The following is a 15,781-nucleotide window of genomic DNA, read 5'->3' on the forward strand; positions in this document are numbered from 1 at the left end:
TCTTCTGTGGATGTTATTAAAAGTAACACAAAATAATGAGCACATTTCCTCATTTAAGCCAAATATTTGAGCATGGTCATTTTCATGCTACACATTTTCACTGAAGTTACAGATAACTATCTTTCAACATGTAATTTTGTCACTTTCACCCTGGTAAATATCTCACTGGATTTCAGTGGGAAGTTTGTCAAATTAATATTGTCTAAGTGGGATCACATTTTTATATACTTCCCAGCTAAACAGAGATAGTGCCTATATTAAGCAATCTTTAAAACAAAAAAAAGTAATTTGTATCTCCTGTAAATCTTGGTAATTTCTAAAATTAGTAATTAATATAAATAATGCAGCGAATTCTTACTTAAGCTTCTGTGACCTACAATCTGTTTTATACATTACCATGTACCATTATGGATATAACTGGGAAGTGAGCATTAATTTATATTGAATGAATTTCCATTTCCATTTTAAAAGTACTTGATCAGAGCACTTTTAAAACTGCCAATATTTTAAAATCAGAAATTAAGAAATAATTACACTGGCAGACATTACATAAAACAATTATCAATCCTCCAGTTTTCAATGAGGTGGCAGAAATGTGTTTGGGGACTCATCTTTAAGTATGACCTGTTGGGACAGGACATGGGTTAATGGTCTTAAACTAACAGAGGGTAGATTTAGACCAGGTATAGTGAATAAATGTTTTACAATGAGTGTTATGAAACACTGGAACATGATGCCTAGAGGGGTGGTAGATGCTCCATACCTAGGAGCACGGCTCTGATCTAGTTGAAGATGTCTCTGCACACTGAATGAGGCTTGGACTAGATGAGCTTTAAAGGTCCCTTCCAACCCAAATTATTCTATGATTATGTGCAATAAGACACACAAGTATCTAACTTCCTTGTCACTGCAGAAAAAAATAGGTATTTGCAGGATTTGTTCCATCACCTAATAACTGTGGATACTTGCTCAAGACTTCAAAAGTGCCCATGGGGTTAAATGAGATCCACAGGGCATAATATTACAATGACAAAACCTAAACTAATGTAAATTGTTGTTGCACTGCTGAGGTCTCAGCTTATGCTAACTCCTGATTCACATCATTAACTTTACACATCATAAGTAATTTGAATCACTGAACACAGTGGCTACCTCCAGACTTGCTTTCAGCCATAAAATCTCCGATCAGAAACTCACATAAAGTTTGTACTGCTGCACAGACGCCTGGGCCACGCACATTTGTTTTGTAAGCCAGGACCACGAAAAAGGATAAAATTCAAGACCATGCTAGACTAGGTTTTACCCAAGAACTCTCCTAGCTGCTGTATGCACATAATAGGTATGATTTGAGGAAAGGCAAGTTCAATTACAGGCCCTTAGCAGTAACGTTTGTGAGGAACCTACACTGACAAAATTGGCACCAAAGTGGCCAGAAGATGCTTCCTGTGAGAGTCTCAGACCACCTGGAGCAATGGCCAGCTATATCACACACGATGCCTCATCTGAGAACAGCTGGGTCACTGCAAGTACAATTGAATGTAGTTTACACAAACCAAGGAAAAAAGAGACAGAGGCCCTTTGGAAATCAGGAACAATATTGAAAACATGCCAGCAAGAAATAATTTTCAGGTAAAAAGATACAAACCCATTCATATTCCTCTTAGTTTGCTTATAATATACAGGACAGCATGCAAAATAGCGAACAATTATATTTAAAAGAAAGAACAACTGAAAGTTTGAACTTACATATGACGTAATAATCTTTGTTCTTCTGAAATTCCAGGCCCCAGAGATTAGGACTGAACTCTTGAAACTTGATGGTAAACTTAACATCTTGATCTGGCTTGGCACAGTTAAGTAGAGGTGTATTGTCCTTTTTAATAGCACAGCTATCTGCTTGGTCTTTATCAACCATGTAGACCTTATAATATTCATATTGGCCAACAGTTTTAGAGTCCACCTTTGGGCATATAATATCCAGTTTGTCTCCTATCTGTGGATATAGTACCAATCCTTGTCCAGGAAGGAATCTAAAAGGAAGGAAAAAAAAAAAGGGGGAATGGGGGAAGAGAAGAAGAGGCAAAATTTGAGACACTTAATAAAATCTCATGCAGAAAAGTAACAAGTGCAGTGAACAGACAGGAATAAAAACAGTTTCCAAAACCAAAATGACAGACTGAGCAAACCAAATCTTAATAGCTTGGGCTTGATTCAATATCAACAAGATGCTTATTTAGATCTTGGAAATTACAGATGGATTGAGTCTTTTAGTCCTTATCCCAGTTTTGGGCACTCTAGCAGATTTTCCATCTCTCTCTGGCAGTCACTACTGTTTCTTGCACTGCGCTTAGCCATACAGAACAGCTAATACTATACCTGGAGAGCCATGATTCTGCTTTTCTGTAATATTTCTACTATTCTTGCACCTATTTTGCTAATTTTGGACATGGGAGAATGACAAAAATAATTTTTCAAACCCATTGAACAGCAATGTGGGACAGGAAAAACTTAAGACTTTTAACAATATATTAACATGCTAATTGATATTACTAGTGTAACACAAAGGAACATCAGTCACTCAACCAGAACCATGCTTACAAATCTGGGATGGACAGAGATCTACCTGATCCATGGACCACACATGCTTCTGGGAAAAACACTTACATCCAAGACACTGTGACCATTCCACTACAATGACTTCTCTTCACAAATTTCACCATTACTGTCATTATTTTAGCTCTTTTTTGATTTTTTTTTTGTGCTAGTAGTTAAAGACAGGTGTGCTTTTTTTCTTAGTATGGGAAGACTTCTTACACAAACTGGCAGTGAGCTTTAGTATTTGCAGTTAGACTAGTATTTTGTCTTTTCCACTCAAATTAATTAACAGTCAAACATGACCACTTCTTCATGGAAGAAAAATATAAATAATTACTTATAGTATTGATTCAACCACAAAATGAGGAGTCATGCTCTCACAAGGACAAAAGCCACAGCAGGTTTGTTTGTTTATCTCTCCATTAAGACATATTTGCTTCAATTAAGGCCAAGAAGTGCATGTTTTAGAACAACAGCCAGAAACACAACCAATGTACTTGAATGCACAGACCTAAAAGACTGACTGACTTTCCTCTTTTTCCTGCCTGCCAGCATTTTCCAAAGATCTTCCTTAATGGAGAATCGGCCTGAAAAACCAAGTGAAACAATTCCTGCCTAATGAACACCCTTCTCCAAGTGCTAATATTTAAACAGCACACGTAGTAAATCTAGCTTATTCACAGGCAGCCTTCCTGGAAACCTTAAATTAGAGTATCAAGGCCCACACAGAACAAAGCTGTAGGCGTCAGTGACCTCCAACCTCTGGCTTGGTGAAAGGAGCCACCAGCATGAAGTACTGCTGGGGGAGAACCCACTAAATTAAAGGATGATGCAACGCCCCAAATTTCGAATCCATCATTTACAACTGCTTGCTCCACACAATTCAAGTTTATGATCTGTGCTAATTGAGCAGGATTATTTTCACTCACAAAGCCAGTGTAAGAATTATATTTGTTATGAAGCAGCACGTAGCAGGACAAAGACATGTAATTACAGATTTAGGGAACTAGAACAATGAAATGTTATGGCAAGAAAAGTGACTGTTGATGTATAAATCACTGTGCTCTTTTGTGCTGTGCAGTGTAATTTCCAGACTGCAGAAACTGGGCTTGGCCACGGCTGTTCAAACTGAGATTGAAGTGGAGATGGGGCAAAGCTGTGCCTCCTCCTCCAGTTTTCAGACATGCCAAAGGAATGCGGTGACTACCACCTCCGGAAAGCTGAGATGGTCTAACAAATGGAAAGGTGGGAATGCATCCTCAGAGTTACCAGCCTGGAGAAGGACAACCATATGTGTGTGTACATATGGCACCTAGGGATGTGGCTTAGTGGTGAACACAGCAGTGCTGGGTTTAATAGCTGGACTTGATGATCTTACAGGTCTATTTCAACCTAAACAATTCATTCTATGATCCTGTGACTGAGGAGAGGCCAGTTCTGCAAGGGTACCAAGAAAAGGCGTGGAGGAAGATTCCAGCCAGCAAATATTCCCGAGGGAGCAGCATGTATTCTGATTTTGGCTCTCCTCAGGGATCAGCTCTGACCAGGCAAAAGCAAAGGGACAGAGTTTCCAAGCCAACCTGCGTCACCTGTGACTGACTTTACTACCTTGTCTGACCACAGCCCCATTTTAATTTTGCTACTGTGCAGCACTGCTGTCTCAGGAAGATGACAATCACTCATATTCCCCCATCTGATCTGCATGCCAGGACAAAGGCTGGTCCCACTGTATGCTGTATGATTCCACTGCTGCAAATACTTCTTGCCAGCAATTCTTCTTCACGTAACAGAGCTGTGTAATAGGAAACACAGGAGATTTCAAAGGACTGAATCTTTGCTTGTAAGTTAATTTAGATTCCCATACATAGCAAATACGAAATTCTTAAGGTTAGATAAATGTACCTGTTCATCATTATCAATAATATAGCCTAAAAGCTGTCCTGAGAAACAAAAGACACTGATTCTAATTTTAGACTTTGTGTATATAAATGAAACAGCCACAGTATATATTCTCCATGCAAACTCTGAGGACAAACAGGATGGGTTGAGACATGGTATGCCAGGCAATCCTCAGAAACAGCTGCAGGAGAGAAGGCACACTTGTGAGCCTTAGTTTCAGCTAGGAATTGTCCCATAAAAGGTAGAGGACAGAACCATCCCTGACAGACAGCTAAAACTACATTTTATAAGAGCTTTAAACCAACACACTTGTTAGACTTTATGGCAGGGAATATTCTTGCTATGACTCTGAAGTCTGTACAGTTTTAGAACTAAACTCAGTAAATCTCCTTCCACTTGAGTGTCTGAACTTGTAGGATCTAACGCTGATGGGATTAGGGAAGAAAAAAGGCTTAAAATGCAAGGATTAATCTGAGAACTTGATTGTATTGAAATTTTTTCTACACTTTGCAGTTTTGATCATGACCTTTGCTAGGAGAGATATTTTTCCAATTTACTTTCCTTATTTTCTTACAACAACAAAGCCCAAATATGGATGGAGATAATAAAAAAGTTTCACCTCTTGCATTTCAGTTCAACCACAAAACTTACAGTAGCTGATTAGTCGTAGGCATGATTATTATCCCTGCATTTGTTTAATACTTCTGCTACTGTATTTTTTATAAAGACTTTAAATAAATAATTTGCTGGGTACTAAGCATTTTCTGAAGCTATTTGTGAAATGTCAGGAGGATTAAGACTACTGTTTTATGTTCCTATTTTTGAAGACCTTGTATTTGAAAAAAAAAAAAGAAAAAAAAAGAAAGGACAATGTACATTCAGCCTTGGTGGAGGTTAAAAAAAACTTCAAGATTAATCCTGAGTCTTCATTTCTACAAGTGTTGATGTTGCCTTAAGTATTTCAAAGTAGCATCGAGACTGATAAAATATTTGCAGGATGGTATCTATAAAAACAAAGTTAATAAAATGGCTTTAAAAGTCTGATGAAAATGTGCCTTCAACTAATTAGAAAGCATTTTTTCCCCCATCGAAACAGAGATATAATAAAGACGAAGCAAGGTGCTTCCAGAATGGTGTGACTGATCCTGTGCAGGCTGTTACTCCAGTGGTGGCTTGGACAGTGACAGGCTCTCCAAGTAGTCAGGCTAGCAACAGCACTGGAACCATCACTTTCTATAAAAAGCCTTCTAACTTCCTGCATTTCAGCTCTAAGTATGATTTACTGCAAAACTTAAATACCAACACAGGCCCCTGTACCCCAATAGAAACTTAAGAGAAAAGCTTAGCAAGTTTTCCAACTCATTTCTGCCAGCAGTCAGATACAGAGAGACTCTTGGAGCATTTGAAAAATCCTGCTCACAATAAATAATCCTGATGCCTGCTGTGAGAAAGCACAGAAAAGTGTATTAAGTACCATATAAGCTGTACGACGAAATTGATGCACTTTCTGTCTGGCACTTTTCAATACAGATGGCATTTTTACTGTCAGCCCCAAACCGGTGTATTGTGGGCGACATTTAACATCTGTGCAAAAGCCCATGGATGTGAATCCCTCCCACATGCCCAACTAGTCATGCAGCTCATCAAATAACAACAACTTGCAGAGCTCCCAAACCTTTTTTTAAATAATTATTGTACATGACCAAAAAGTCACATGACAACAGAAATTAGGAACAGAGTAGTTCACTCCCTGCTCACACCAACGCTTCAATGATTTTATCTACCACACGTATTTTAAGTCTCAGCAGCACTTCCTGGCACTAATGCAAACTTACTTGTCAAAGTCCTCAAGAAGTTAAACTTGACTGTGAAATTTTATTGAAAAATAAAATGTATATTAGTTCCAACAAATTTCTTAAGAATCTACTTATTGTTTAGAGAAACTTAGCGCATTCAACCACATTAAATTCCAAAGGAATTTTGCTTAATGATAACCACTCAAACCTACCTAACCTCATAATAGCAAATTCTCAAAAAAAAGTAGAACTCAATTTGCCCAGACTCTCATTCACTGAGAATATTCTACCATTTCTTAGTATGCAGAAATTTCTGAAATTGTAAAATTGTCAACAGAAAAAACTGTTAGAGAAATAAATTCTTAAGAGATTTTGTTAATCACTATTGAGTGATGTAACCAAGTGTTTTGTCAGCGTTTTCCCAACTTGCAAAACTACACACGTACATATATGTACACATACGATGAATATATGTGCATATTTAGCTTTAACTATATTCTAGTAATTATAAAATAAACATGATTTTAGAAAGCATGTTAGTACTTGATGCAAGGCTTGTATATTTAACTGGGGAGGCAGTGCCAAACTTCTGTGCTTTAATAACTTAGCCGAACTAATTGGTGTAGGCAGTTAGCTTTAAATTAGTATCACAAAAATAATCCTAAAAATGTGAACAATCAAGACACTTCTTAAAATGCAGCCTGAAACCTACTGCTGGGGAATCCTACCCACTTAACCTTATGAAGTTTTAACTACAAGCCTGACTATAAAGTTATTAATTGAAAAGTTTTATTAAGGAAATATCATGAATACTAATAACACCGTTACTTGTAAAACTGCAAACTGAAACAGAATACAGAATTACATTTCACGTACAAGTCCTTACTGTCTAAAAAGAATGGTTATTTAATAGTATATGTATTAATCATCTGACTTGAGACAAAAAAAACAACATTCATATTTCAAATATCACTTTGTCCAAAGAAGAAATATTTAAACAAGGCAAAAGTCCTACCAGCTCGAAGCAAAGCAAATAGAAGTTTCAGGAAAAGGCTAGTGATTTCAGTCAAACAGCAGAAAATCAGTTTCCTGATTCCCAAAAACACTGCACTGCACAAAATCCAAAAACACGGACCAGAGTTCTCTGCAAAAGTTCTACACAAAACTTTCAGTTAGTTTTTGTCATATTCAATACAATGTACAAAAATATGCCATGTGCATAGAAGGTATACACACCTAGCTGTAAATGCTTTTTGTGCAGAAGACTGCTTTTATAGTACTCATCTCACTCCAGTTTAAACAGATTAAGTTAACATGAATTCAATGAAAACAGGATCAGTAACTGCTGTTGACAGACAGAAAAACAAGCTTCATCAAAAAAAAATTGATGTGGAGTCTGCTTCAAAATCAGTACATAAGTTTATGAAGAAAAAAAGGCACTATGCTTACGTAAAATCTTTGCAAGGAAACATACCATAGTGTGACACAGCAAGTTGACAGACTTGCTTTATACACAGACTAACAAATGAAACTTTGAGAGCAAAAAAAAAAGTATAGCATTTCATATTATTAAAATTATTTAAAGTGAGTTTTGGAAGCTACTTTTCTTTACCAGTGCAGTCTTATTAAATCGTTTTAATACTACAGGAAAGTTTTACACAACATGCTAAACAGGGATGCTTTTGAATTTAAATAAAATTTAAGAAGTTTAATCTGCTAACCTTTATTTATATGTAACATTTTTCCACACAGTTAATGAAACGATTTATGTACGGAATGGTTACTAGCATTAATGGGACTTGCAGGCTAGAAACTAAATGGAATTCAAACAAATAAATAAACAAATATATTCATGCTCATCCCTTAAGATCTTTAATGGCAAGTACCACATTATACAAAGCCAAATTATAAAATACTGTAACACAAGTTGGTAAAGCTGCAAGTCCTGTATTTCTCACTTCTACTGTAAGGGAAAAACCTATGTTCAGGCTTCCCTGAAATAAACCTGCAGTAAGGTCATAAGTGCTTTAAAGCAGTCCCCTGAAACAATAGCTGATCTCTGTCCTAGGATTCCTTCTCCTCACTCTTCCTCACCTCTAAAGGAGCCCATCTTCTTTCAGACTACCTGGGGCAAATGCTTGCAGTGCACTGAAAAAGGGAATGGTAAAGTTTTTTTATGTTGTTTCAATCACAACACTGGACACAACATGTCAGTGATGCCACCATTTCATGTGCTGCAAGTAGCCATGCAAATTGGCACCATTCTGGGTGCCTTTTCCTGGACCTATTCTTACTGACATCGGTTTCAAGATTTCCATTCACTTCAGTAGGGCAAAACGGTGCAGAATGTTTGCAACTGAAATCTTAATAACCTACACTAGAATGATTCTGTACCATTATCACCTTTTCTCAAAATTTTTAGTGGACAGGGAATTAGGAAAATGTATGACATTTTAGCCATTTCATTTATCCATTCATTGCACTACCTTTAGCAAAATACTAGAGGAAAGCATTTAAAATATAACAAGGGATTTCCAATAGGTGTAAACCAAGGATGGGCTTAGAGTGCATATGCTTCTCCCCAAAGGAAATATTCCTTTGCATGGACCTGCTGGATTTGACAGGCAAATTGTACCATCACATCACAGTTCTAAAGGCACAGAGCTTCTACTGTACAGAGACACCATTCATCTCCAAACACATCAGAAAATGCCCTAGCTGGTCTCTTAGAAAGATCTGTCAAGTTTCCTTCAACAAATAACTCTTATAACTAGTGCTGTTGCAGAAATGCAGACACTTTTTCATTCCACTCAGCTTAGCATCGTCGCAAGTGTGCCTTGCACTTGAGAGAACACAAACCCTACAGCCAAGAAGTCATATTTAGCAAAACTGTATCCCTTTCCCCCTTCACATATATGGAAGGTTACCTGCAACCCAGTACCAAGCATGTCTTACTGGAGACATTCAAAGAGAAAATCTGTTTCCTTAAAAGCTGTGATGTCCGAGGTTACAGATGTGATCTCATTCTTCTCAAAAAGTAAATAAGCCAAAGCAAATGCCACAGACTCCCCTTCAAGGCTACCCCAATCCTGGGTTCCAGCAGAGGGTAGGTCACTTTGCAGCCCCTCTCCAGGGAATCACATCATCTCAGGTTGGGATCATGGCATCTTGGAGCGACACAAACACAGGGGCATCAGGAACCCCCTTTCCCCAGCCCACCACGTGGAGCCAAGGCAGCATCCTGCCTCCAGCCGCTTGCTGTGCGGCTGCCAGAAGGGTTTTGCTGCTGGGCAGCATACCTGTTTCAATGGGATGCCATCTCTGTCTACGAGAGGTGGTTCAGTTTTGCTGCAAAGTTGCCCTTTTCCTTGCTGCTTTGGCTCTCACTCGCAGAAAAAACAAAAAAACCCTCACACGTTTTACCCCTCCACCCCCCATTACATACAGAGTGCCAAAATGAATGCTTGTTTTTCCCCCATTTAAAGTCCATTATGGTTTTTCCTCTGCCTTAAAAAACTTCTGAGAGAACATACTTACCTGTCTTTTCCTATGCAATGCGTTTCTTGCATAAGAATGCAAAACCTGGCTCAAAACATATACCACAAGGGTAAGGCCTGAAATGTTGAAAAGATACACAATCCAATCTTTTACTAAATCTAAGGATTTAAAAAAAAAAAAAAAAAAAATATATATATATATATATATTTTATATTCCATTTTCATACATGACCTCCACATAAGGCACTATTAATAGCAATTAACTTTTTGTATTATATGCAGAAAGCCATTACTGCTCTGCTTAAAGTACTTAAAGCACTAGAGAATTCTGATCCATTTACTAAATCAATTCCTGTTACCACAAAAGAACCACTAATGTGCTTCACGACAGTCTTTTAAGTAAGGAGCAAAAAAAAAAAAAGGATGAGTATGACCAATGTTCTATTTTAAAGTGTATTATATTAACATTTCATCAGCATTTACAGAAATATGAACCTCACAACAGTGCTGGACTTACTCAGCTTCAGCAAATGGAATCATTGCTCACTTGCTCTCATGCACAAGCACAGAAACACACGGGCACATTCTCCTTTTTATTTAATTTTACATCATTTCAGCAGAAATGTGCTTTCTTCGTAGAGTTTAAAAACTGCAAGTGGCTGCAGTGGAAAGTAGCAGCCAGTCTGTATAAATGGCTTACTCTGAGAAATTTCTGAAAGAAAAAACACTCAGTAGGTGCATTGTAATTAGTTGCTCTTTCTAGTTACCTCTTGACAAATGATGCATGTGGGTCTGGATGAGAGCCCAACTCTTGACCCATGCCACCACTACACACTTTAGTACTTCAAGCAGAAACCCCTAGCCTCAGCATTCTTTTCATTTTGCTTCTTCCAGAAACGTGGTGCTAAGTAGTGCACAACATGAGAATCAGAGATGATTAGCAAAGTTGGAATTCTTTCAGAAGTGCTTCATATAGCTACGCCCTAAATATATCTGAGGAAAGTTTCCTGCCTTTGATTCCTTCCAAATATGTAGCATGTTTCAGAGCCCCATTCAAGGACAGAAGTACATGGAAATACACAGGACAAACATTACTGCCATAACACTTAATTATACACTTTGGCAACTTTTGTAAGCCTTTCAAACAGAAGATATTCTTGTGATCATTACTGAAATATGGGCGATTATAAGCCTATTGAGAAATGCAACTTTTGCCACAAAAAGTACCCATAAAAATAAACATTTTTTTGGATAGCACTTTACTGCCCCCTTTTGCACTTTAACATTAGAACAGGTTTCATTGTGAGCATACATCTGAGGAACAGTGTGAAGATATGGGGTAAAACAACAGGACATCATGTTTAGTCACTAATACACAATTAGGCACTGCTTTAGGGACATTTTCCACTTGCCTACACTGCAAACAAATGAAACATCTAGCTTTCATTGTCCTTAATCTTCCACGGAAGAGATCATTAATGGATGGTTTAAATTGCTGTCTTCCACTGCAATCTGAATGTTTATGGGCAACTGGAAAAGAGGGGGATATTGCTCATTAACACTAGTTGTCTCTAGCATAATTTTCTAAAGCAAAGATCATCTGCAACTTGAATTCGGTTTATTCATCAGGATGACAAAGGGCTTTCCAGTCTGAGGCCATGCATAAGTTAGCAATGCCTGAACTAAAAGGATGGGTGTATCCTTCAGAACAAAACTTCACAAACTGGCAGGCAAGAATATTTTCATGAAAGGTGAAGACAAGAAGCCTAGACATTCAAATACCCTGCAAGCCTACAGGCAATAAACCCGTTCTGCAACTCTCTTTCTGCAACTCTGCACTGCAATTACAGTCAGTACAGAATCGATGTATGTCTGTGTGTGTCCACATAGATATGCAAAAGGTAATAAATCTATAGTCCAGTGGCCAGTTATTTACAAAATACTAATTCATTATGACAGAGCCAGAGGGGGACCCATCCTGTACCAACCCTCGGCTTCCATTTGACAAAGTCCATGTGCTGCTGTGTACACTTACATTTAAACTTAATCCATTTCCCTCTGTCATCCTGCAATTACAATACAAGTCACAATAATATTAAATTTCAGTGCCTACAGCATTGCACAATTGAACCATTACTGTAATGAAAACTGACTCCCTTTGATATTAACACTGGTGTTTTCTCTCATTTGCTAGCCATGAAATACAGGAAGAGACCAATGTTGTTTTAATTAAAGAATTGTTGTTCAAAATATGCTACTGGGAATATTAAAGTAGTTCTTTGCTCTCATGGCAAAGATAATCAGGTATTTATATGGTTTGAATTTTGGGAAAAAAAAAAAAGAAAGTAAAATTAAAAAAATCTGTGCCATGAATTCAGCGTAACACAAAACCATTGCTCTACTTGTGCTCGAAGATGCAGGGTGTGCCAAACCCAAGAGATGGCACTTTATTGAAAAGATGCAGAGCAGTAGTTAGCATGGAACAGAAAGTCAAACCAAACCATGTGTGTTTCTTACACAAGTCACTAAAGCCTTTGCTTTTAGAAAGCTAACAGAGAGCAGCTGGCATTTGCCAAAGAACTATTTTTTGAAAAGTGCAAACCAGATTGTTCTATTGCTGTGCTATTCTGTGCTCTTCTCTACCATTCCTGTTAGAAAAACAAACGTCTTATGTCAGTCACAATACAAGGATGCCAACCAAAGTTTGGAGTCTTCCTTCTCTTAACTGCAGTTTGCTCACACCTGTACAGTCTTGTTTCAAGACATGCTCCGAGCAAAGTCCATAAAAGAGGGCGGGGACTGTCTTGTTAGTTGATGAGACATTAATAATCGGTGATTGTATCTCCAATTCAAAGACAAAATGTCATCTACTTTGCAGTTGTGAGAAAATGTATTATTGCATACCATTTGCCTGAATAACTAAACACTGGAAGTAGAAGAAATTGTTAACTCACAACTTTCAGAAAAAGTTATGCCAAATCAGTAACAGAATTGTGTAACAAACAAATCTATTTTGGTAAATCATTTTTATGCCAAGGAGAAAATGACCTTGAGCAAAAATCCAAATGGGAGACCTATAATCAGTCTGCACTTGCTTTTTACATTAAATCCAAGGTTCAGTCACTTGGCAAGCACAAAGAACCTATGCTCTTACATGAAGTTCCAGCTTTTTCAAGGTTCAACTGACGTGCAGAAGCAGAATAAAACCAGGTGGCCACAGTCACCTTCAAGGCAGTAGTAATAGCTGACCTATGAAGAAACAGATTTTGACACACTATGATGTCTGAGCCCCTGAAATGAAGCTAAACTGACACCAGAGTAGGTTAAAAACTTTCTGTAAACATCCAAAATGTGCATTTGACACAACTGACATCCCTGCCCTAGATGGAAGAGTCCACTGGAGCAGTTCTACAGAAAGCTGGGGATAACAGGAGATCTAGCCACCCATTTTAACCCACTGCCCTGCACTGAGGAGACACTGACATTTGCTTCAGCCTCTACTGCAGAGTAGCTCAGCAGCACACCCCTCACAGAGCAGCCCCTCTCTTGCAGGGGGAAACCCGGGCTCTTGGGTCACTCTCAGCGATCAGCTGTAGCAGAAATGTGCTGCTGGCATTACACCAAACAGTGAGCTAAAAAAAGCACAGAAAATTCAGTTGAAGCAGAGCTACCTGTGCAGCCAGACTCCAGAGGCACAGCTGATAGACCTGCTTGAGCTCCCAGCTGGCAAAAGGGACACACTGACTACTGGCAAGCTATGTATCTCTTTCCAAATGCAGACAGGGATGTAGCTTCTGACATCACTTACTGATTTAAAAAAAAAAAAAAAAAAAAAGCAGTGAAGCTTTGGAGAGATCTGTATTTGTCCAACCCCAAAAAACCTCTTCACACTGGCCTTGGTTCAAGACAGCTCATGCTTAATTCGTCCTGCTTCAGCAAAAATATTCAGCATTCAGCACATGCTGCTCATGAGCTTTTCTGAATAAGAACAGTGTCCCAAGTCAGGCTGTAGGAGCACAGTGCAGTCTTGCTAGCCTTGGTGTCACACACTGATTCACAGAACGAAAGCCTATGATATGCTATAAATCTAAGATGTGGCTTTTGGTTTTCTTCAAAAAGTGCCTGAAAACGATCTGATACAAAGAATGATTACCACTAAAAACCACCTTTTAAATGTATTTTTCAAGCAGCGAAGTAATCTGTCCGCCAGTGTGACTTTCCCTGTTCAGGGAAATCTGTATAGCTCAGAAATACCCTGGAAAAAGAAATCCCACAAAAACCTGAAGGTAAGTGTTGTGCAGTGATTAAGCTAGACTGCTTCTGAACTAAACTGAAATTAATTAAACATGAAGAAAGCAACCAAAGTGTGGACAGAGAATGCTATGGGACTGCAAATCCTCAAAAGGAGTCAAGATGTTCCCAACTCCAAATTTACACATTCATCCAGTCAGGTATAGAAACCAACTGCTGCTCAGGCAGTAGGTAAGCAGATGGCAAGCACCAAGCAAAAATGAAACTGTGAAACGATGCACCACTGACGAGGAGTCAGAAGAAGCGCAGTTATGTGTGCTTCCACCAGTACTTGCTGCATAGGTTCCTTAAACAAACTGCTTCAAACTTGCAGAACATCAAAAGCCAGATGGGTCTTCCTGAATGAATCCGCAGGCAAGAAGCCAGGATTCCCGTTTGCTGCAGAAATAGGCCTGGACTTGATTTGAGTCTTCTTAGCTCTGACAGGCTGGAGTCTGGCACAACTCCCAATCCAAAATAAAACAGCATTCAAAGTGAGACTGGGCTTTAACTAACAATAATAATAATGATAATAAAGTTTCAAATCACTCTTATTAGCTTTAAAATAAATTTCTCTTTACAGTGCAGTGTTCACCTTCCCCACTGTTGTTCTCTGGTTAGGGTATATAAATAAATGCCCTATTCAAACAAATGCTAAGAAAGCAGTGAGAAAGAATTTGCAGCATCACAAGTTTTTCAGCCTAACATCATTTCACCATCTAACCTACCCTGCTGTGTAGAACAAGCCAGATAATTTCTTGTTTTCCATTAACACATGTAAAACTTGACTTTCCTTGAAAGTGTACAAAGCTCTGATCCTACCAAAGAAAAAATCCTGTTGAAAATCCTATTTTAGCCATCACCCATGAGACATTTTAAAAGAACACTAAAGGTAGGAAACCTGTCTTATAGTTATGTATATGTCATACAACAGGAATGATTCACCTAGCAACACAATCCTCTACCAACCTTTATCTTCTTTGGCTTGGAACTTATGTTTAAAACCAGAAGAAGGCATAGATTATTACATCAAAGTTTAAATCAGCTACATTATAATTATCATGCTGATACCTCAATAAACACTGGGTGTTGGCTGGCCAGGATTGCCAAAAAAGATAGAGGTCCTGCCTTTATTTGCTGTCTTTGACAATGTATATAATCACATCAAAGGAAAGTTCTCTGCATCACAGCAAACAGAAAAAAATAATCTGTATGTTCTCTTTCCTACAGGAAAATGATAGATTTACTTCTTCATAACAAGAAAGTTTAAATTTTGCCTATAATGAAAATTAAATTACAAATGCAAAGCCCTTTCAGGATTGCAGGACTCGCAGTACTCACTGAAATCACTGGAGTTGAATAGGCTCTAGATAGGCTAAGATTAAACCTGAATTTACTAGGACAGAAACGATAATGACAAAAAAAGCCCAAACCAGATAACTCAAAATTACACTGAAGACACTTCAAGTTTAGGAAATTTCTGTGCATGATTTATCTTTTTGGGTCTTAAGATCTATCTGAGGATGGAGGAGCAAACAGCAAAACTGTTTATTGTTCTGCCATTTTGTTTTCATAATTGGCTTCCAGAAACATACTGAGCTCAACGCACATGTTTTCTCAAAGCCTGTCCACTCCTCAGTGCTGGGGTTATTTTCTCCCGCTTAGGGAACAGGGGTGAAAATTGCAAACTCTCTGTTTAAAAA

General features: G+C 38.1%; 1 protein-coding gene across 1 annotated transcript in view; it reads right to left on the bottom strand.

The window, feature by feature from the left end:
* Positions 1-15,781, bottom strand: part of EFNB2 (ephrin B2) — a 45,228-nt gene that overhangs the window by 20,829 nt on the left and 8,618 nt on the right. The window contains exon 2 of the mRNA XM_014873341.2: positions 1,747-2,030. Within this exon, the coding sequence (XP_014728827.1) occupies positions 1,747-2,030 (284 nt within the window). The remainder of the gene's footprint in view (positions 1-1,746; positions 2,031-15,781) is intronic.

Source organism: Sturnus vulgaris, chromosome 2, assembly GCF_052056855.1.
Source record: "Sturnus vulgaris isolate bStuVul1 chromosome 2, bStuVul1.hap1, whole genome shotgun sequence".
Lineage (NCBI taxonomy): Eukaryota > Metazoa > Chordata > Aves > Passeriformes > Sturnidae > Sturnus > Sturnus vulgaris.